This window comes from Schistocerca americana, chromosome 8, assembly GCF_021461395.2.
Source record: "Schistocerca americana isolate TAMUIC-IGC-003095 chromosome 8, iqSchAmer2.1, whole genome shotgun sequence".
NCBI classification, from domain to species: domain Eukaryota; kingdom Metazoa; phylum Arthropoda; class Insecta; order Orthoptera; family Acrididae; genus Schistocerca; species Schistocerca americana.
In genome coordinates, this window is record NC_060126.1 from 285,914,702 (window position 1) to 285,939,505 (window position 24,804).

Sequence of the window (24,804 nt, forward strand, 5' to 3'; positions counted from 1 at the left end):
GATAAAAATGTAGGCTAAGGTTCCTGATACTGGCCTTCTCGTGGGTAGTCCCTCACTTTCCAGGTAATATTCATCCTCTTCATGGAATAAGTTTTGTTCAGTAATCAGTTTCGGCGCACTAGTTTTTTTCTGTTATTGCTTCTATAATTAGACAGCTGTGAGACATGAGAGTTTTTTCTATGATTTCTATTGTTTCTGTAATAGAAGTGGAAGAGAAAGTGTTTTCTATGTCTAATAAAATCAGATATAGATGTTGCAACTTTTCTGTAATTTATACCTGGCCTCATTGATGTCTTGTGTTTATGTATTTTTGGTTTGCGGCAGAGTGTCGGTGAGTGTGGATTCTTCTGTATTATGTGGTATTTCTGTTTATTAGAGAGCGCATGTCGAATGTTGTAACTGTTTTTTTTTTCATTTGATTCTATTTATTCTGATTCAGTTTACATAAATCAGCACTACAATCACTGAATAAGCGTCTCTGGAGAGAATTTCATCGTGTTATTGCACAATTGTCACTAGGAACGCTTGGAACTTCAATATTTACAAGCAAATAATTACATGACACGACAATTAGATGCTTCGGAGTCGTTGTTTTTGCGCACTGGCATAACAGTTGCCGGATTTTTGTTAAAGTGATCGCATCTTTGCTAATGGGTTTGGCAATACCAGTCTTTCATAATTCGTGCAAAGTTTTCACCAAATAGCGACTGTCCATGGATTAAATTCATTACAATACCACACTTTGAATTTGGCTGATGTAAGTGCACGTTCACTGTACACCATCTCATGTTTTCCTAATTTCGTTATCCATCTCGATTCCTTAAGATCACTCATATGAACTTCATGCAGCCAGAACTTTAGTAAACATGAGCACTTTATTTTTCACTTACATTTATGTATTTTTACATGCTTTGATATGTCTTTAGTTTACATATGATTTAGATACCATTTGTGGCTTTCATAATATTCACTTATGTACTAAGCTTTGTGCAACTTTTATCTGCATGGCCCTGTCAATGTATATAATGCATTTGTCTAGTACTTCAAGATATGTGTTCTTTTTGATAAGCAAACACGCTAATATTGAGGACATCATTGTCTCACCTACGAAAAATTCATCCTAGCATGTCCGTAAGGTGAACGCAATGTAAATAAAAAAACACCACATAATGAAATAATTATAATTGAACATACCCTACATAGCCTAAAATGAAGATAGTAGCGAGACATTGAATCATCTATAACATAAAAAATGGGTAGTTATTTGGTAAATACGTATCATGAAAATGCATCTCGCGGCCGTTTTCAAAAAACTTTGTTTTAACCGTCGCGCCCCTTGCAGGCAATGCCTGCTCTTACCAGATGCCTAGTTATTCATTTGTTGAGCCACAAGTAGGCAGACGGCACCCAGTAGTGACACAAATTGTATGTACGCTCGCAGTAAGTTTCTGAAATTACTGTGCTTGTTGTTGCCTAACCACAAATACATGCTGTTGCCTTTCTCGAGCTAGTCTGTCGTGATATTTCAGCTCTTCGATTTAGCATTTGAAAGCAGAAAACTCCAATTTTCCGCGCATCTGGGGAGTGGCCACAGCACTAGGACTATAATAAAGCGAAGAGCCGGCTAATAACGGAGCATATTTAGCGTGAGCAATTTGAAGCAAGTTTTGGGAACAGCGTTTTTGAGGTGACTAGCGCGGTCACTGCCTCAACAGCGATGAGTGGGGGGAGACGACGACCTACAAAGACCTTATATAATAGCGGCGCGTGCACAGTAGGGCACTAGTCCTCCAGGTACGTCCAGCAGATATGGCCATCAGGAGGGTGAGGCCCCAGAGTATATGCTGGTTCTTTTGTAGTAAACATCGTTATCTAAACTGTATCCGCTGCTGTTGCTGCCATAAGTATCTTAGCAGAGGCCTGTCCTTTATCATATCTGTAGATTGGGAACACCAGTTACTCGTACATATTCACGTAGCAAATTTTGGAAAGTTTCATATATTGTAGTAGGACAAATTGGTTTTATTAACTTCTTTTCTATTTTATTTATTTATTTTTTGAGACCTATCCAAGACATTACAATATGTAAACGGTAGCGCTAAAAAATCACACATTTCACAGTTGGTGGCGTAACGTTCCCAGCAGCGATTGACTGTGATGCTGCTGAATTTTGTTTGAAGTACTATCTCAGGTTCATTATGTAATCATCAGATTATTCAGGGTATAGTTAATGAAAAGAATAAAACAGGTTTTACTACGTAATTCGTACATGTAGACGTGGGGCAACAGGGGACATTAATGAAAATCCACTAGGTTCCGTTCTACTTCTACGAGTGTCCTTTATGTAAGCAAAACACCTATTTAATACACAAGATGCAACTTCAGCAATTTTTGATGATGGTGTTGTAACCAATATCTATAAACAACCAGCAATAGAAGACATTGTAAGTATTATCTGTAAACAAACTTATATCATGAAAATTATCGTGTCAAAATTCTGAGGAGAGTTCGCCTTTGTTCTTGAGTCACTCTAATATGTGTCTTCCAGAATCGTATAAAGAAACTACTTTATCTATTCCTGTTGTTATTTTGTATAATTGTGAGCTGTATAGAGAAATTAAGCCTCCAATATTTTTATAATCAGTATTGTACTATAGTATAGTATTCTGGGGTATCTTTCTTTCGTTGCATGAAACTCGCAGTAAGGTTAATATTCTATTAGCGACGGTGATAATGTTGTACAGAAATGTTAGCACATGTGTATTCTCTTTAGCAGGTCATTTTAAATAAATCAATAGAATTTAAAGCCTACACATTCTTGAACAATACCACTACCAAATTATTTGCTGGCTTACTTAGTAGCTGGCAACTTCCTTTACTTCATAGAAGATTTTTTTACAGAATGTGTACCTTCGTTGATATTTATTGGCTATTCCTTTTAGGCGACACTGACGTAATGATATCAATGTAAGCAACACTCTATCAGTATTGTCAGTTGATGTTAACCGAGAGCAGAACGAACTCTTCTGTGCGTTTTCTGCAGAACTGCCTTCTGGAGTCGCTATCAGAGCAGAGGATAAAGCTACTGGTCATAAAGGTTATTCACGGTTTCTCTTGAGACAATACAGGTATCCTAAGTTAACACTGGGATAATGAAGACACATAACTTTCCATTCATCTTTGACGTCGTATGATACTATCCTTTATTTCCCCATCTTCTGAACGCAGGTTATTTTCTAATTATGGATCAGCATACAGTAATGCCTATGAAAAATAATTGTATCACCTTCCACGCTACCACAATAAGTTGGTGATATGTGCCTGTACGCTGTGTTAATTTCAATGGAAGTTCGAAGGCTAACCGGGTTAGTGTTGGACTGATAATGTCCAGAATTCAAACTTCTTCAGATCCTAGGACTTTTTCTGTCACTTAGCTCTATTCTCAAGTCTAGAAATGATTTGTTATTAATTCAAACATCAAGATACCGTGGTCTGCAGTTTAGGATAAACTGTAGGTTCACCGAAAGCTGGTGACGTAGGACGGTTCAAATACCAGATGAAGGCAATCGTATACAACCTCCAGTAATGCTCTCCAGTGCACAAACAAATGTTCGCATTATGGTTAAATTTAGCTTACTGCTCACTGAACTGCTTATGTACCTCTGATCCCTAATTAGTTTGATATGACTCACTTTTATTGACTGAGTAATAGTGGCACACAATTAAAGCATTCACGAGCTATCTGACGGAAAGTATTTAGACACTATTAGCGGACAGCAAAATGGGGTGGACACTTTCAACCTAGTTCTGAGTGTATGTAGAGGAATAGATGGACATTCTTTATCAACAGCAGAATCCAGAGGAGGTAGTGATGTTGGAGGCTGGCGTCTGGAGCAAACGAGACGTTATAAATCAACCCAGAAGTGTTCAAGATCGGGACTCTGGGCAGGCCAGTTCATTCAAGGAATGTTGTTGTCCACGTAGCACTGTCTCACAGATGCTGCTTTATGATGGTGTGGATTGTCGTGCTAATACAAATAGATATCATTTCCAGACGTTTTCTGTGATGAACGTAGCACACAATGCTATGTGTTCATATCCTTCTGTATGTATCGTTTACTTCAGTGCAATAAGGAAACCACACACTAACCGCGAATAACACTCCTATATTCTGTCACCTCCTTCTCTGTACCTCCCTGCTGGCATTGTACACTGCTGGCCACCGTAAATGCAACACCAAGAAAGACAAGAGGTAGCACAACAAGATTTATTTTGTAGTTAACATGATGACCAAGTATCAAATGATTACGTTTACAGACGTCTGTGACATGTGGTTCCTGCCAGAATCAGTAGCCAGAGTAGCCGCCATTGTTGGAGATCACCGCTGCCACACGTCTCGGCATTGAGTCAAAGAGACGTTGGATGTGTTCCTGGGGTACAGCAGCCCAAGCAGCTTCCACACGTTGCCAAAGATCATCTGATGTGGCAGCTGGGGATGTAATCTGGGTCACTCGTTGAGCAACCATGGACCACATGTTTTCTATCGGCGAAAGATCCGGAGAGCGAGCCGGCCAGGGAAGCAATTCAATCTGGTTATTGACGAAGAACCTTTGGACAATGCGTGCCACGTGTGATCGCGCATTATCCTGTTGAAATATGGCTGTGGCCGAGCCCTGAAGGTAAGGAAGGACAACTGGCTCCAGCACCTCGGATATGTAGCGCCGGCTATTTAAAGTACCGGCAATGCGTACTAGAGGCGTGCGAGAGTAATATCCAATACCGCCCCATACCATAATACCCGGTGCAAGACCAGTGTGGCGGTGCATAATGCAGCTGTCCAGCATCCTCTCTCCACGGTGTCTCCACACTCGAATCCGACCATCGTGGTGCTGCAGACAGAAGCGTGCCTCGTCAGTAAAGACAATGTCATTCCATTCTGCCGTCCACATCCGTCTGTCATCACACCATTGGCGACGGAGACGTCTGTGGTTCTGCGTCAATGGTAGACGAAGCAATCGACGTCTTGCGAACAGACCACACTGTTGTAAACGGCGTCGAATGGCACGCGCAGACACTGGATGATGCGTTACAGACGCAATGTGCTGTGCTATGGTTCGGGATGTCACTGAGCGATCCGTCACTGCCATGCGCACAATTCGCGTATCAGCACGTGCAGTGGTGCACCGAGGCGAATGCGATCGACCACGTCGCTCCGTCGTACCCTCCTGCATCCAGCGGTCACATATCCGCATTACAGTTGTTTGGTTTCGTCCAACACGACTAGCGATTTCTCTGTATGATAATCCACAATCTCGGTAAGCCACTATCCTTCCTCTGTCGAACTCGGATACTTGATCAAAAGATGTTCGCTGTTGTCTACGAGGCATAACTGATCGTCTTGTGAAACAACCACAAGGTAAACACACGTGCCGAACGTACACTCGTCGAAATCGCCAAGCCTTAAACGGCGCTATGAGGTGGCGCCACAGGCGCGCGTGATGTGCGTCTGCGCTGAAATTCTAATCAGTTGCATATCTCATCGCTGCAAACCCATGGTGTAAATTTCACTTGATTTGGATGCTTCCTTCAGGGTGTTGCATTTACGGTGGCCAGCAGTGTATATGAATGTGGATAACGTTCTCCAGGTATTGGACAAATCCAAATCCTTCTATCGTATTGCTACAGGGTATAACGTGATTTACCAATCGAAATCATTCGTTTGAGTCACTGACTAGTGGTTTCGCTCTTCACACAACCTTGAGCGTGGCTTAGCACTGATTACACAAGTTCGTGGCTTATAATTAGATGATTGTACCACATACTTTTTAACTACTTAAGCACAGGCATTTAGGTCGTTGAACTACTGGCAGCACTTTGTAACTCACGGATGGTTGTTTCAACCAGTACATGATTTCTTACAACCACGCCAACGGTATCTGCCGGTCAGTATATGGTGTCTACCTCGTTTAGATATATCTGTGGTTGTGTCTTCGTGTTTCCACTTCATAATCACATTATAACGAAAAGATACATTTGAAGACGTGTGTTGGAAACATTATTTACTAAGTCCCCTCTAAATATCCTGGATACCTGTTACAGAAATTATATGTTCGAGTATACTGACTTTTCTGGAGACTAGAAATCTACTCAGTAAGAATCAGCATGGGTTTCGAAAAAGACGATCGTATGAAACCCAGCTTGCGCTATTCGTCCACGAGACTCAGAGGGTCATAGACACGGGTTCCCAGGTAGATGCCGTGTTTCTCGACTTCCGCAAGGCGTTCGATACAGTTCCCAACAGTTGTTTGATGACCAAAGTAAGAGCATATGGACTATCAAACCAATTGTGTGATTGGATTGAAGAGTTCCTAGATAACAGAAAGCAGCATGTCATTCTCAACGGAGAGAAGTCTTCCGAAGTAAGAGTGATTTCAGGTGTGCCGCAGGGGAGTGTCATAGGACCGTTGGTATTCACAATATACATAAATGACCTTGTGGATGACATCGGAAGTTCACTGAGGCTTTTGCGGATGATGCTGTGGTATATAGAGAGGTTGTAACAATGGAAAATTGTACTGAAATGCAGGAGGATCTGCAGCGAATTGGCGCATGGTGCAGGGAATGGCAACTGAATCTCAATGCAGACAAGTGCAAAGTGCTGTGAATGCATAGAGAGAAAGATCCCTTATCATTTAGCTACAACATAGCAGGTCAGCAACTGGAAGCAGTTAATTCCATAAACTATCTGGGAGTACGCATTAGGAGTGATTTAAAATGGAATGATCATATCAAGTTGATCGTCGGTAAAGCAGATGCCAGACTGAGATTCATTGGAAGAATCCTAAGGAAATGCAATCCGAAAACAAAGGAAGTAGGTTACAGTACGGTTGTTCGTCCACTGCTTCAATACTGCTCAGCAGTGTGGGATCCGTACCAGATAGGGTTGATAGAAGAGATAGAGAAGATCCAACGGAGAGCAGCGCGCTTCGTTACAGGATCATTTAGTAATCGCGAAAGCGTTACGGAGTTGATAGATAAACTGCAGTGGAAGACTCTGCAGGAGAGACGCTCAGTAGCTCGGTACAGGCTTTTGTTGAAGTTTCGAGAACATACCTTCACCGAGGAGTCAAGCAGTATATTGCTCCCTCCTACGTATATCTCGCGAAGAGACCATGAAGATAAAATCAGAGAGATTAGAGCCCACACAGAGGCATACCAATAATCCTTTCCACGAACAATACGAGACTGGAACAGAAGGGAGAACCGATAGAGATACTCAAGATACCCTCCGCCACACACCGTCAGGTGGCTTGCGGAGTAAGGATGTAGATGTAGATGTAGACGTAGAATTGTGAAACACACTCTGTAAACTGAAAGAAATTCAACCTGCTTTTTAGCTCAATAGTTACGCTGATCTAATTTAATGTGTTGTGCGTAGTGGTATGGTGATAAATTCTGCTTATGGATTGAGCTTTTCCATTCAACATATAAAACGTCACAGCTCTGTGAGCCGTTAGTTATGCCCGTGCCAACCATGATGGTGCTGAATTTTTACTAGGGATGTTTCCATATGTCATTCTTTACACATTGCTGCGTAGATCATGATATGCTCCAGTACAGCTTCTTACTACCAAAATGGAGGGAATTAGCTAATATGTAGAAGCGAAACAGTTTATTTCAAAGAAGAAACAGCGTCATGCAAAAAAGTCTGAGTTCAAGCAAATATGTTTGTCAACCGGATTTGTATCAAACGACTGAGTAATATTAGACCTCTCATTGACATGATTGTTGCATTAAAGAATAATTTATCGCCCAATTAAGGAATCTCATTATAAAGTCACGTTGTGTGACTTTTCAGTGTCCAAATACTTCACTTGATTGCTCAGCATGGAAGAGCTCACCCACAGCAGTTGTTAAAATCACGAAGACAAAAAGAGCACAGAATATATTTTTTGTAGAGGACACTCTGAAGGATAGTTTCGTATATAGAGATTAACTGCTGTTCTCTATTCCTGGACGTTATTATGAATTATTTTTTACTGTGACAACGGACAAAAAACTGCTGCAGGTAGGCATAAGTTTCACTTAAGGTGGAAATGACTTATTTAACTTTGGTAGGTCTTGATTTGCAACATTCATCCTTGTTCCTGCGTTACACACGCATGCGTTTTTCATCTATGTATAATAATCCTTCCAAATTTACAGACGGACATCTGTGTAGAATTAATTCTTATTGAGATAGATCACTAAAGTATTGGAATTAAAAGAATTAAAAAAGACAATAATGTCTCTTAACAACAAACTGATCCATCAAAGGTGAGCAAGAAAAGGAAAGCCGAGTTCTGGTTCGCTATGCCATTCGTATATCACATTAGTGTCTTTGTCCCGAAGAACTGGGTGCCAATGTGAGTGTACTTACTCAAGTAAGTGTGATTGTGAATGTGTTTTTTATTTTTTTGTGCTCCTTTCTGTTGTGTGTGTGTGTGTGTGTGTGTGTGTGTGTGTGTGTGTGAGTGAGTGAGTGAGAGAGAGAGAGAGAGAGACTTGGAAAGGAAGGAGGAGCAAGTGTTTTAGAGAGGTTTTGAGTTTCTCGTGTTGTTAACATTTGTGTTGTACCTATTTTACAGATTTTCCTCGTTACTGCGTTCCTGAATGCTATTCTAGCAGCACCGCAGTTGAATCCGAGAGACGCTACCATTGTTGTACTGGAGAATGACTTCAACGGAGTTGATCCGTGGCACTGGAGGTACGTCACTAATATGTTATACCTAAAGTACTCATCATCACATTTAACGCTAATACACTTAAATAAAGGTTTTCCTACGATTACTTGTTAAAATGGAGGTAAGCTCAGTAGTCTGTCGCAAAGATAGAGCAACTATTGATAGTTTGTGACGCATTCGCTTTTAGAGATACAATGTTACTAACATATTCATTGTGGTTCGTCAGAAAGAGCTTCTCAGATTATACGGCCAAATACAGTAACGTCTACCAGCTATAAACATACTGATTTACACTCTCCTACTAATCGTTTTTAGAGATCAGTTTAAACACAGAGGGCAAAATATCTTACTGCTTTTGTGAAGTATTCAGTCTAGGTTATGGCTGATGCTGTTCTCCTTTTGACAATTATTTATTTCACATATCCTATATGGTACGCCCAAGATTAAGTGGTGTAATCTGGAGGACCGCAAAGTGTTCTTTTGAAGTTGTTGTAATATGCTGAAGTAAGGTATAGTACGTAATTTATGTAAGGAAAACGATATCTGGCATTTGATCACTTCTCGAGAAGGGCACGAGATTTTTCGGATATAATAATAGTTGCCCATTTTTTGTAAGACACTATACAAATATCTCAAAATAGATGTTGGAACTTTGTTGCAGCCTTTGCAACAAGATCTGTCCTCCCACACCCAGTTACTCCGTCATGATGAAACATCTCTCCAGCTTTTCGTAGACCAAAATAACAGTATATTTCAACTCCCCGTCGAAGGTATGGTTCTCCAATTATTGGGGACGGACTGTACGCCAAGTTTTTTCGGAAGTGCGGAAAAGGATAATAGACATGTAGTTTTCGAAGGAGACCACGGGAGATATAAATGTAAGTGGTCAGATACAGATGTGGTCCTCTCATCTACAGAATGCTAATCTAAAGCCTTAGCATTACGCAATTTTCCTCGTTTCCATGCAACCATCAATCTCCAGATTCTCTTACCTTCATCTTTCGCCAATCAAGTGATACAACCACATTCCCAAATTTTTGTTTATATCTACCTTCCTCGTACCAACTTCTACAATTGTTTTTTTTTTGGAGACGTCCATTTATCTTCAAGTGAGCTAAGTATTGTAGTATTCACTGTCGCAGTATTTTTAGAGAGCTTCAAAAACACATCACCATTCCTCAGGAGCGCACTATGCCACATCACTAAACTTTGATTCCTCCTGACAATTCTCTCTAACATCAGCCTATTCATCACCATTATTAAATTGTGTTCCGAGTCTGTATCTGCTGCTTATTACGCCCTACAAACCAGTATAACATTTTGGGATGTATGTCATGCTAAGATGTAATCAACTTTGTATGCTGCAGTATATAAAATTATTTATCAGGTAGATCTCGTCTTCTTGTCTTTTTTGAACTGTATATTTGTTACTATTAGCTGAAATTTGTTGCATAACTCATTGAGGTTTACTGCTCTCTCATTTTATTACCAAACTCAGTTCCTCGCGTAACTTTTCCGTTTCCTTCATCTGTTCCCATCCTATTACCAGCTGAACTGTACTGCGGGATGCTAGTTTCCCTTACTCCCGCCCTATTTACTACAAGTGAGTCCCCGATCTCCACTAACCGAGTCTGCAGTTCCTTCCCCTACCACAGTGTTCCTATTCTCTATGATTATTAAATTTTCACCTCGTTTTAGAAATCGAGTTATCAATATTGATCGCTGATCCTTGGAGACATGAACTTTTCCTGAATTTTTTTTTTGTCTTTTACGTAACACTAATCCAAATATTATTGAAATAATTGTGACATTTTATGGTTCTAAAAAGTTAAGATTGTCTTATAGAAGACGGGCCCATCTAGTGCAATGAGTAAGGAAAGATATGTACGCTTTGTTGCACGTAAACAATATCCAGATTTTTCATAACACCCTAGTTTAACAAAGCATGAACTTTTATTCACTAAATGCCGCTCTTGGATGTAACCCTCATCTATTTTAATAACATTTCATTTAGCACACAAGTAGATCTTTTTTAGCAGCGCTTTACTTTGCTCACGAGTAAAACTTTTTACTTTCTTTAAGGTCTTATTATCAGACGTTTATTATTTTCTGTAACATCAAGAGATGAGTTAACCTTTATTTTTACACAGTCACTACCTCACCATTTTTAACAAAAGCATATCAACAGTAGTTTCAGGCTTTCGCTCTACTTTCGGTTTACTCCGTGCCATCATTCAGGAGCAGGGAACACTGTAAGGCTGTCATTACTCAATCGTCAGGTTGTTTAGTGACTCCAGTGTTACTTCAGAGTCACTCTTGCGAGTAGCACGATCTGGTGGTCTACCGGAGCGACCTTTCCGCACCTCGACCCACATTTCTGCTCCTGTTGAGTAAATACTACGCGCATGAATCGCAACACGCTAATAGATTCGTCATTAAACCACATCCAATTACACTTCTGTTCAGAGTCAAGCGTAGCTGGGTACAGAGGGATAAGGCTAAGAAGAATATCCATTGCAATTCACCTTTAGGACTCTTCCAAAAGCCCGACGTTACTTTTAACTGTAGGAAACCGTACACCGATTTGGAATGTCAGTTGAGAATAACAAAAAAGGATACACTGCAACTGTGGTCACCCAATAGAGTTCTCGTTGTCAAAAAGGAAGATTATAGCCTAATTTCCCGTCGGCAACGAGGTAATTAGAGGTGGAGCAGAAGCTCCGGTTTGGGAAGTATATGGAAGTAAAATAGCCCTTCACTTTCAAAAGAACTATCCCGACATCTACCTTAAGGTATGTATGAAAATAGTGGGTAAACCTGAGTCTGGATGGCCACACGGAGATTTGAACCGCAGGTCTCACGAACTGCTTCCAGATTCTCACCACTACACCACTTCTTGCACTAGCGTTTTATATTCTGTCTCCTTTATTGATGAACCGTACTTTCCTACAGTTCTCCCAATAAACCAGAGTCTAGCATTTACATTTCTTAGCACAATCCTCATATGCAGGTTTTATTTCATGTCACTTTGCAACGTTACGCCCGAGATATTTAAATAGCGTGGCTGTGTGAATCAGGACGCTACTAATGCTGTGTACGGACATTACGGATTTGTTTTTCCTACTCATCCTCATTCACTTACATTTCTATACATTTAAAGCTAGCTGCCATTCATCACACTAACTAGAAATGTTGTCTAAGTCATCTTGTATCCATCTACGGTCACTTAACTTCGACACCTTACCACACACAGCAACATCATTACAAAACAACCGCAAATTCCTTCCACCCTGGCCGCCAAATCATTTGTGTACATAGCGAAGAATAGCGGTCCTATCACACTTCCCTGGGCCACTTCTAACGACACCCTTGTCTCTGATGAACACTCGCCATTGAAGACAACATATTGGGTTCTATAACGTAAGAAACACGCGAGCCACTTACATATCTGTGAGCCTATTCTATATATTCGTACCTCTTTAACAGCCTACAATGGGACACTGTGTCAGACGATTTCTGAAAATCTAGAAATATGGAATCTCCTTGTTGTCGTTCATCCGTAGCTCGCAGTGTATCATGTGAGAAAGGGCAAGCTGAGTTTCTCAAGAGCGATACTTTCTAAAACCCTGCTTGTCAGTCTCAAGGAAGTTTATTATATTTGAACTGAGAATATGTTCAAGGATTCTGCAGCAAATGGATGTTCTGCTTATTGGTCTCTAATTTTGCCCGTTCGTCCTTTTGCCCTTCTTATACACAGGAGTCACCTGCGCTTTATTCCAGTCCACGCCAAGGATACTTCTTACTATGTTGTCTATACGCTTTCAATCTTTTTTATTCTTTCTGATTTACATTATGAGGAAGAAAATTAACTATGTTTTAACGCTACATCTCTCTATTTCGTCGAACGGGGTTAAATTTCTATGAAAATTAAACCACTTGCTACCCAAATATTCTAAGGTTGGTAGCACAAATGTTTTGTAAGCAATCAATTTGTAGACATTGCACTTCCATAGGTTTCTGTTTCTGCTTTGGTTCATTCTTCTACTCTTGTTACTGCTGGGGTTTATTTATTAATTCGTTTAAGACCAATATTAGATACTTATAATTGTGGTTGATGTTAGGCACCTGCGATACTGAGCCTATGTGATCCTTCCATTTCATATCGCTACTAATTTTTACCCCCATGTATTTGTAAGCGTTGACAGTTTACAGTTATGAATCATTGATTTTGTAGTCATATGGCAATATGTTGTTTCTTTTCCATTTCGTGAATTGCAGAAATATGGATTTCTGAACATTTATAACACGTTGATTATCTCTGCTTTGAAATATTGTCAAGGTGTGACTGAATATTTATTCAGTTACTTTCAGGCTGTACGTCATTGAAAGTAAGCACTTCACCTGCCAATAGTCTCAGGTTACTATTAAAGTCACTAATACGGAACAGGAACAGTTAGGGTCACAATACATCTTTCCCAGAGCACACCTGAAACCACCTCTACTTCAATCGATAGCTCCACATCCAAAATAACATGCTGCGTCATCCACATCAGAAAACTTCAATCCACTCACAACTTTAGGTTGATACCACACGTGGTAGAACTTCCAATAATATTCGTAAGCCTAGATGCTGCCGAGTCAAATTTTGTCCAAAAATGAAAACGATACTGCATCGGCCTGACCCCCTTGATCAGAGACTTTCAATATGTCATGTGAGAAAAGCGAATTGGGTTCCAGATGAGTGATGTTTTAGGAATCCATGATGGATGGCAAGAGAAAGGCCATTGTGTTCAATATACCTCATTACATTTGTACTCAGAATGTATTGTAAGATTCTAGAATAACAAATAAATTTCGTTAACACTGGATGGTAGTTTTGTTCATCATTTCTGCTACCCTTCGTGCAGATGGGTGTGACTTTACTCTTTATTCCAAACATCTGGCACGGTTTTTTGTTCCACGTGTACCACCGTACATTATGGTGGAAACAGGGGCTGAGCTGGTATAGAATCTGACAGGGATTTTATCGAGCCTTTCAGGTCTCTTCAGTTTTGCAGTTTCAGTTGTTTTTCAACAATACTGACACAGATATTAGTATCACTCATCATGGAAACTATGCAATAATTGGGGCAGTATTCCTAGATTTTTTGGTTGCAAAAGATAGTTTGAAAACAGAGTTTCGCTTTTCTGCTTTTATTTTGTTATAATCAGTTTCACTATAGTTTCTTTGAGTTTTGTGTCAGATCTTTTGATGATATTCTGCTAACGTAAGGCTTCACGAATAAGCCTCTTGACAGACAAATGTGATTCATTTTGCATCTCTCTATCGAGAAACCTGTGGTGTCACCGCCAGACACCACACTTGCTAGGTAGTAGCTTTAAATCGGCCGCGGTCCATTAGTACATGTCGGACCCGCGTGTCGCCACTGTCAGGGATCGCAGACCGAGCGCCACCACAAGGCAGGTCTCGAGATACGGACTAGCACTCGTCCCAGTTGTACGGCCGACTTTGCTAGCGACTACATGGACGAAGCATTGCTCATTAGCCGAGCCAATAGTTAGAATATCCTTCAGCTAAGTCAATGGCTACGACCTAGCAAGGCGCAGTTAGTAACATTGCATGTATCTAAAGAGTCTCACTTGTATCGCCACAATCTCCAGATGTACGAAAAGGATGGATTAAAGTTAAGTATTCCAGAAGCTACGTACTTTTCTTTATAGCATTCATTACGTATCCTGTTTCAGACCTCCCGCCATCCTGCTTTAACTTAGCGCGTGCCTTTCGGCTTCCTCTCATTGTGTCTAGGCTGTCTTGTCTAGACACAACAAAACCTATGCTTTGTTTTACACCTATTACTAGCTGGTTGGTTGCTGTAGAACATTCTTTACACTTCACCACGCGGAATCTTTACCGTCACCATCTGTTTTTCTAGGCACATATCTATGAAGTGCTTGGTTAACTATTCTCGTAAACTTGAGTCACGGTTCTTCTACATGGTCCTGTCTAGAGCGAAATGTGTCACTTTAACTCATTAACATATTTTAGATCTTAATATACACTGCCTTAGAAAAAAGACGTAGCACTTGGAAGACATGGTCGGATGTTAGTGCAACTTTGGTATGTCAATGAATAGTCTGTGTGAGACGTACAAGAGCAGCCAGCGGGCATTAGCCTCGCTCGTGTATACTGTTGAGACAAACCTGGCAGGGGACATAAGGAGCGTGAGGCGTGTAAAATAAGTGATCATGATGAAGGACACTGAGGTACAGTATACTACTCTGTGGGCGACTACGTTTACAAGTAACTGGCCATGTTGTGAGGCTGGATGGCAGACGCAGGAGTCCCAGTAAGAAGAAATGAACACTATATTTCCAATTGACACATTGATTCTGCGGCTTGGTGGGAAAGAATCACGCCCCTGCCCCATAAAAGTGGACCAGTAATTAGTCAACTGGCGGCCACCGTCTGTCCAGCAGGATGCAACTCTCGGTGGCACGCTGCTTTGCTGACGTATGCTCTCAGCGCCAGGCCTGCACTCTGTTGCGTGAGCCACAGCCCTGATATCAACAATACATAGCGGAATCTTGCAGAGGTAGCGTCTCTTGGATGAATGAGCACACCCAGCTGGCCAAGGTGCGTTGCAAGAGGTGCACCCACCTCCTTGTCAGAGGGCAGTTTCTGTGCATGAGGTGTGACCCACTGCTGTCTCACAGAAGTCTGGTACCTGCTGCAGTGGACCAGCAAGCCCACAGTACTGTACCACCAACCCCAGTAATGGATTTAGTACATTGGCAGGGCCTCAAAACAGTGGTAGCGGCTACTGGCTCCATGTCACCTCCCCATTTGGCATAGCCCCTGTGTTCTGGCGGTACTGCTGGACTGCGAAAGGCTCTGTTACAAGATCAATGATTGCTAATACCCAACAGCAACACATTTCTTGTGCCAATGTACCACTTCTGGCAATATATTCAGCAACACCACCGAAACTCGATGATGGGGACATTGCCTAGCCTGCGCCATGCGTTACCAGTGTGATAGTAAGTTATGCCAAGGAAGGCTAGTCCATCTCGCAAAAATTTCATATGCTTATCGTCTTATCCTAATTGTCGAAATGCCGCGCTTACAAGTCATTGGTGGCTAAGCAATATTCCACTGCATCTTAACGCAAATTTTACTCGTGGTCTGTTAGCAGCGCTACATTGTTCCCCTCAACGGTGACGACCTAGACTCTCGAGTGTCCTTTAGGATTAGTTTCCCACAATGCGTCACCTATACCGCAAGTTCCTCCTTCAAAACATCGGGCAGCACAATTCTCGAAGTCCATATTCCGCATTTGAGTACAACCCTTACGATATTCACTTGCTTGCATCTACCTCACTTAACAGTCTGTTAGTTTCTTGAGATCTTTCATCAGTCTGTGCTGCTACACTCCCCACATTCCGTAAATCATGTGCCCTTCATTATTTGAAAACATCTACCACTTAAAAATGAGATTTTCACTCTGCAGCGGAGTGTGCGCTGATATGAAACCTCCTGGCGGATTAAAACTGTGTGCCGGACCGAGATTCGAAATCGAGACCTTAGCCTTTGGCGGGGAAGTGCTCTACCACCTGATGGTTCAAATGGCTCTGAGCACTATGCGACTTAACTTCTGAGGTCATCAGTCGCCTAGAACTTAGAACTAGTTAAACCTAACTAACCTAAGGACATCACACACATCCATGCCCGAGGCAGGATTCGAACCTGCAACCGTAGCGGTTCTACCACCTGAGCTACCCAAGCACGACTCACGCCCCGTCCTCACAGCACAGGAATTCTATGACAGCACGTTGCTTCTGACGAACGTCAAGTGTAGCAGCCATCTTGACGATATGCTGTGACGACGCCATTCACGGCAACAGGTTGAACTAGTTTTGAAAACAAGGGGGAAGTATGTAGCTACACACTGTAAAACTTTCACACGTGCAGAATGAAAATTCTATTTTTGTAAAAATGGTGTGTATTTCTTTTGGAGTGACCCTCGTAGAAACGAGTACAGGGAGAGACTGGAAGAAGCTGTCAAACGCGCAGTAACTTTACTACAGTATGGAATGGGCAAGTGGGTGATGTTGTCTACCATGTCCATGTTGGACGCCTGCGGCTGTTTTGAGGCGCTCTGGGGTCAATCTCAGAGACAGTAAGAATAGAAGTGGAGAAAAAAGTAAAAATAAGGAAGCAGCAGAGTACATAGGAAAGTGTAAATGAATCTAAATGACTATCTGTTTTATGTGTGGGGTACTGGGAGTTGTATCTTAAGCATGAATGTATGAATTTTGTGTTATAATAAGGGTTTTTTAGTTTACTTTTGTGAAAAATGCTGATCGATGACAGCAGACTACTTAGAATTATTGTAGGCCCTGTCCTCAGGTTATTTTACACCAACAACTAGGACGGGAAGGATGCTAGTTCTGGCGATGCTGTACCTCTTCGTCCGAGGCAGAGCGTGGGCACTGCGGAACCATTTTCTGTTTGCCAGTAAAGAGAACGTGGTGGTTTCTAGTCACCAACGAACACTCAGTTAAGTGTTTAAGGCATGGCAATTCCGGAGTGAATGAGGAGGCTGGATAAGGTGTTTTCCGATTTGAGACGGGTAGTCAAGAACAAAGGAGTACTTGGGAAAGTTTATGGGGAGTACAAGAAATAGCATAAAGCTTGAGAGCAGCTGCGAAGGCAAATATAGCAAATAGTGGAGGTAATGTGTGACGTTTGCTACAACAGCAGAAGAGAGGTTGCATATATGTATGGGGAAGTATTTTGGAGACTGTATTTAGAACGGTATAAGCTGGTAACGAAAGCGAGCTGAACGCGACATTGGAGGCACTGTAGGAGCTGGTAAATGATAATAAGTCAAGGACAAATGGCATACTACGCAGATCCCGAATTTGGAGAGCAGAATGCTTCTGTTGAACTACCCCTTTCCTTGGGAATTTGATGCCCACACATATCGCAGTCGAAAGCGACAATTAACAGAGCGATGATGTTCTCCACAATTTGTGACCCTCCTGCAACCTCCTGGTCTATTCGTTCATTCTTTCAGAACATCGTGGGCTTGAAACACCACTGAGCATCATCGCACCACTCTCTAGTACAGTGCGACCGTAAGTTTTGCTCTTGTGTACAGTTTGGAACCATTAGAGACCATTAACAGCCATACTACGAAATATGAAGATGATCCGAAGCAAGAAGTGCTCGTGCATTTTCAGACCTCATTTCGAGGGGAGGGGGGACAACATTGACACAGTTGTAAATAAAAGCCAGATCATCCTTGTGAGGCCCATTCAGTTCTGCAATAACCCAGATTTATTGAGAAATTTTAGGAATGAACCTGTACTGAGACAACCTTTGAAGTAGTTCGTGGAGCATGCATGCAGGCAAGCCTGCTAGCAGCACAGATACATTCTTAAAAATCTCAATAACAGTGATCGGATGCCTGGGTGTGTGCTTCAAAGTTGGGGTATTAGAGGGACTCTTTGCCGTTTTATTCACACATTTGTCTATGTCACACTCCCTTATGATCACGCTACCAGGGGGGAGGGCGGAACAGGAGAGCTGAAAGCGCTTAAGCGTCTATCGTACACAAGAGCAAAAACTGTGGACGTATTGCGTTCCAAAGGGGTGCCAAAGGGCTGTCGAGGTGACGCAGATTTTTTTTATGTGTGTATTTAAAAATCCTGAATTTCAGTACCCCTACAGTAACTGTCTGCTAGTACTAACACACATTTAGCAAGTGCGCCTGAAATACTGCTAGCGTTCTGGAGCCACACACACACACTCACTCACTCACACACACACACACACACACACACACACAAACACACGTAAAAAATATATTGGTAAATAGTTCAATAGCCTGGTACTCTATGCTGCGCAGTAATGATTGGTGGGTGCAATGCTTGCGCAGGTACGAGACGAGCAACGGCATCCGGCAGGAGCAGTTCGGCACGGAGGGCGACGGCGCGCGCCTGCGGGGCAGCTTCTCGTGGCAGCCGCCGGACGCGGGCGGCGCCACCTACAGCGTCACCTACGAGGCCGACGAGAACGGCTACCGGCCCAGAGTGGCCTTCGGCAGCGGAGCAGTGGCTGTGCGCCCCACACCGCTGCCGCGACCTACAGAACTGCCCTTCCTACAGCCCTCTCTGGCCATTGGAAGTAACGCTGCACTTACACTGATGGGCTGAACGGCCAGTCAATTCATGTCACTGGATCTTTTAAATCCCTGAAATTTCAACATCAGCTTCTGAACTGACTGTTTAAAATCGTTGAGAAAGTGTGCAACAACTACCGCTGTCAGATGGGACATTGGTAATAGCCTCTGCCACCTAACAGCAGAAATTTTTGTGAGGTGTTGCGATCTCTCAGAGTTGTTGGGAATTTGAAGAAACCGTATCTACATCGACATCTGTATCCATACTCTGCAAGCCACCTGACGGTGTGTGGCGGAGGGTACTTTGAGTACCTCTATCGGTTCGCCCTTCTATTAGAGTCTCGTATTGTTCGTGGAAAGAAAGATTGTCGGTATGCCTCTGTGTGGGCTCTAATCTCTCTGATTTTATCCTTTTGGTCTCTTCGCGAGATATACGTAGGAGGGAGCAATTTACTGCTTGACTCCTCAGTGAAGGTGTGTTCTCGAAACTTCAATAAAACCCCGTACCGAGCTACTGAGCGTCTCTCTTGCACAGTCTTGCACTGGAGTTTATCTATCATCTCCGTAACTCTTTCGCGTTTACTAAATGATCCTGTAACAAAGCGCGCTGCTCTCCATTGGATCTTCTCTATCCCTTCTATCAACACTATCTGGTACGGATCCCACACCTGTGAGCTGTATTCCCCACAAGAAGAAAACTTACTAAATTTGTTGTACAAATGAACAAAACAAATGAATAAATTATATTTGTATACTTTGTACTGGAATGTTTCTCATAATAGACTCTCTTTTGTTAACAGTGGCAAAAGTTCCACAGCTCGATACGTCCTAGACTCTGTGTGATGAAGACAGTTCTCAAATGTCTTCTGCGTACGATATCGTGCAGCTGCAAATATATGTTGAATGACATTATTTTCCCAAACATCTCAAATAATTTATGTAGACGTGATAAATCCTCTATCCACAGTCATACCTGTCCCAAAAAAACAAATTTATCTTTAAATATTCGCTAGTTTTGATTAATAAGGTGGTGTAGTTATATGACATTTCTGAAGATTATGTAACTCAAGAAAGAGAATACTTTTGGCTGTGAATTATCGCTAATGCAGTATCATTAACGAGTAAACTAGTTTCATCTGTTCTGTTTTTTTCAACGAGTGTACTAAAAATATTCACACTACTGCACAAGGCAGACAACTATCTGAGCGTCTGCTGCAAGAGCTTTATACAGATATAAAACAGACAAAAGTTATTACACATACTTCCAGAATATTATAAGTTTAATAAGGTAATGAAAAGGCGATATAGAGTAAAACTTCAATTTGACTAAATTTTATGACGAATTTATGTATAATGGGACCCCCCTAAGGCGGCCGTGTGGCCGAGCGGTTCTAGGCGCTTCAGAGTGGAACCGCGAGACCACTACGGTCGCAGGTTCGAATCCTGCCTCGGGCATGGACGTGTGTGATATCCTTAGGTTAGTTAGGTTTAAGTAGTTCTAAGTTCTAGGGGACTGATGACCTGAGATGTTAAGTCCCATAGTGCTCAGAGCCATTTGAACCATTTTTTTGGACCCCCCTAAGCCACTCTAGAACTTTTAGCGGTAATAAACCCTGAGAGTCTAACGTATGCTACACAAAATTAAGATACGAGTACAGCATCTTAGAAAATCAAGATAATACCTTCATAGAAGGAAGAGAATATTTTTTAATATGAGTTCTTAGCCAAAGCGTGAATATGTGGCTAAGCAGCAGGCTACAAATTTAAATGGTCAATATTCAGTCCTACGTTTCTAACAGGACTTGTTCTTCTCTCATTTATTATTTCCTTTATCTCTGGCAATTGTTTACATATATAAAAATTCAAGGTACATGGTAGCTAGTAGTCTACATTAAACGTTGAGTACGCCATAAATGGAGAGGTAGGATAGTTCAAATTCCATCGAAGGACCAGGACCATAAGTAGAAGAGACTTGCCGTTTTCAGCTTGCTTTCTGCACAGCTTTTGCTTCGCTTTGCCAGAAAGGAAAATATTTTGTGGATTGTGAAAAATATATGTAAAAAAAAAGAGATCGCAAATGTAAAGAAGCTTCCACTATGGAAAAGGTGAGATGAGATTTTCTTGGGAATGATGAGATGAATGGAGGACAGAATGTACTGACCTATCACAATTTGTTAACAGAAACGGAAGAAAACTACAAGGAGAATAACGAAACAAACCATCGAGGTACTCGACGGATATCGGTTATAAATGACGGCGTCAGTAACTATCAACATCGTTAGAAACGTGCAACACCCTTAATATATCCATAAATATCTGTTTAGTTAGAGAGATCAACCACTTTAACTACCAAAACAAATAATGACATCCTAAAAGCAGTGTCCTATGAGGTAAGTTAAGTTTCTTGAAGTATAAAGAAAGACGCCTGATTATGATGCAGTTTAAATAGTGTTCAAAGATTGAGTAAAGGAAATACGGCAGAAATTATTAACAGAAGCTCTTCGAAAAAACACAGCACCTATAAACTGACAATATGTTGTAATTAGTCATAAAAAAGAAGACAAAACATAAGAAAAACTACAAAGTGAACAGACTCTCCCTACATCTCTGCCGCGCGGGGCTGCCGTGCGGTCTCGGGCGCCTCGCCACGGTTCGCGCGGCTCCCCCAGTCGGAGGTTCGAGTCCTCCCTTGGGCATGGGTGTGTGTATTGTCCTTAGCATAAGTTAGTTTAAGTTAGATTAAGTACTGTGTAAGCCTAGGAACCGATGACCTCAGCAGTTTGGGCCCATAGAACTTACCACAAATTTCGAAATGTCTACATCTGTAAAGTTATCAACTGCTTTTATAAAAGATGTAATTCTATCGGTCAATAACAGAGGTGTGTTTGTGCTCTCTGTAGATTAGTTCAGACGTTCTTTGCACAACAGTTTTTAGCATTGATAGGGACTGCAACTGCTGTGTTCGGATGCAGGCTGAGTTGGCATCCATTCGCTCCCAGCTTCAGGCAGTGTTGGCTTCGGTCACACAGCTTAAGGCTGTTGCCAATGGGCATCACTGTGGGGGTCCAGATGGTGGTTTGTCAGGGACGGCCAGCTCGTCCCACGCATCCCCCGATCGGACTACGACTGTGGCTGCCCGGGATACTGCCCACATTGAGGCTGATCCTTCACCTCTGGTAGAGTGGGAGGTCGTCTGGAGGTGTGGCAGGGGGCGAAAGACATTCCAGGAGGCTGAACGGAAGGCCTCTCCAGTTTGTCTGACGAACCGGTTTCAGGCTCTGTCTCAGGCTGATACTGATCTTTGGCTGGACATGGCTGCTTGTCCTGTTCCAGGGGTTACCCCTCAGTCTGGAAGATCCGGGTGGTCGCAGAGGGTGGACTTACTGGTAGTTTTGAGCTCCAACGTCAGTCGCGTAATGGGGCCCCTTAGGGATATGGCAGCAAGAGAGGGGAAGAAAACCGATGTGCACTCCGTGTGCATACCGGTTGGGGGGGGGGTCATTCCAGATGTGGAAAGGGTCCTTCCGGATGCCATGAAGGGTACAGGGTGCACCCATCTGCAGGTGGTCGCTCAAGTCGGCACCAATGATGTGTGTCGCTATGCATCGGAGGAAATCCTCTCTGGCTTCCGGCGGCTATCTAATTTGGTGAAGACTGCCAGTCTCGCTAGCGGGATGAAAGCAGAGCTCACCATCTGCAGCAACGTCGACAGGACTGACTGCAGACCTTTGGTACAGAGCCGAGTGGAGGGTCTGAATCAGAGGCTGAGACGGTTCTGCGACCGTGTGGGCTGCAGATTCCTCGACTTGCGCCGTAGGGTGGTGGGGTTTCGGGTTCCGCTGGATAGGTCAGGAGTCCACTACACGCAGCAAGCTGCTACACGGGTAGCAGGGGTTGTGTGGCGTGGACTGGGCGGTTTTTTACGTTAGATGGCCTCGGGCAAGTACAGAAAGGGCAGCAGCCTCAAAGGGTGCGGGGCAAAGTCAGGACATGCGGGGGCCAAGCAGCAATCGGTATTGTAATTGTAAACTGTCGAAGCTGCATTGATAAAGTACCGGAACTTCAAGCGCTGATAGAAAGCACCGAAGCTGAAATCGTTATAGGTACAGAAAGCTGGCTGCAGCCAGAGATAAATTCTGCCGAAAGTTTTACAAATGCACAGACGGTGTTTAGAAAGGATAGATTGCATGCAACCGGTGGTGGCTTGTTTGTCGCTGTTAGTAGTAGTTTATCCTGTAGTGAAGTAGAAGTGGATAGTTCCTGTGAATTATTATGGGTGGAGGTTACACTCAACAACCGAGCTAGGATAATAGTTAGCTTCTTTTACGGACCTCCCGACTCAGCAGCATTAGTGGCAGAACAACTGAGAGAAAATTTGGAATACATTTCACATAAATTTTCTCAGCATGTTATAGTCTTAGGTGGAGATTTCAATTTACCAGATATAGACTGGGACACTCAGATGTTTAGGACGGGTGGTAGGGACAGAGCATCGAGTAACATTATACTGAGTGCACTATCCGAAAATTACCTCGAGCAATTGAACAGAGAACCGACTCGTGGAGATAACATCTTGGACCTACTGATAACAAACAGACCCGAACTTTTCGACTCTGTAAGTGCAGAACAGGGAACCAGTGATCATAAGGCCGTTGCAGCATCCCTGAATATGGAAGTTAATAGGAATATAAAAAAAGGGAGGAAGGTTTACCTGTTTAGCAAGAGTAATAGCAGGCAGATTTCAGACTACCTAACAGATCAAAACGAAAATTTCTGTTCCGACACTGACAATGTTAAGTGTTTATGGACAAAGTTTGAGGCAATCGTAAAATGCGTTTTAGACAGGTACGTGCCGAGTAAAACTGTGAGGGACGGGAAAAACCCACCGTGGTTCAACAACAAAGTTAGGAAACTACTGCGAAAGCAAAGAAAGCTTCACTCCAAGTGTAAACGCAGCCAAAACCTCTCAGACAAACAGAAGCTAAACGATGTCAAAGTTAGCGTAAGGAGGGCTATGCGTGAAGCGTTCAGCGAATTCGAAAGTACAATTCTATGTACCGACTTGACAGAAAATCCTAGGAAGTTCTGGTCTTACGTTAAATCAGTAAGTTGCTCGAAACAGCATATCCAGACACTCCGGGATGATGATGGCATTGAAACAGAGGATGACACGCGTAAAGCTGAAATATTAACACCCTTTTCCAAAGCTGTTTCACACAGGAAGGCCGCACTGCAGTTCCTTCTATAAATCCTCGCACAAACGAAAAAATGGCTGACATCGAAATAAGTGTACAAGGAATAGAAAATCAACTGGAATCACTCAACAGAGGAAAGTCGACTGGACCTGACGGGATACCAATTCGATTCTACACAGAGTACGCGAAAGAACTTGCCCCCCTTCTAACAGCCGTGTACCGCAAGTCTCTAGAGGAACGGAAGGTTCCAATTGATTGGAAATGAGCACAGGTAGTCCCAGTCTTCAAGAAGGGTCGTCGAGCAGATGCGCAAAACTATAGACCTATAACTCTGACGTCGATCTGTTGTAGAATTTTAGAACATTTTTTTTGCTCGCATATCATGTCGTTTTTGGAAACCCAGAATCTACTCCGTAGGAATCAACATGGACTCCGGAAACACTGATCGTGTGAGACCCAACTCGCTTTATTTGTTCATGAGACCCAGAAAATATTAGATACAGGCTCCCAGGTAGATGCTATATTCCTTGACTTCCGAAAGGCGTTCGATACAGTTCCGCACTGTCGCCTGATAAACAAAGTAAGAGCCTACCGAATATCAGACCAGCTGTGTAGCTGGATTGAAGAGTTTTTAGCAAACAGAACACAGCATGTTGTTATCAATGGAGAGACGTCTACAGACAAAGTAACCTCTGGCGTGCC

General features: G+C 42.5%; 1 protein-coding gene across 1 annotated transcript; it reads left to right on the plus strand.

The window, feature by feature from the left end:
- The first annotated feature begins 1,809 nt into the window (after nt 1–1,809).
- LOC124545772 (endocuticle structural glycoprotein SgAbd-5-like) lies at nt 1,810–18,941 on the plus strand. The gene is made up of 3 exons (XM_047124718.1): nt 1,810–1,824; nt 8,628–8,746; nt 18,665–18,941. The coding sequence occupies exons 1-3, from the start codon at nt 1,810–1,812 to the stop codon at nt 18,939–18,941; spliced, it is 411 nt and encodes a 136-aa protein (XP_046980674.1).
- The last annotated feature ends 5,863 nt before the right edge of the window (nt 18,942–24,804 follow it).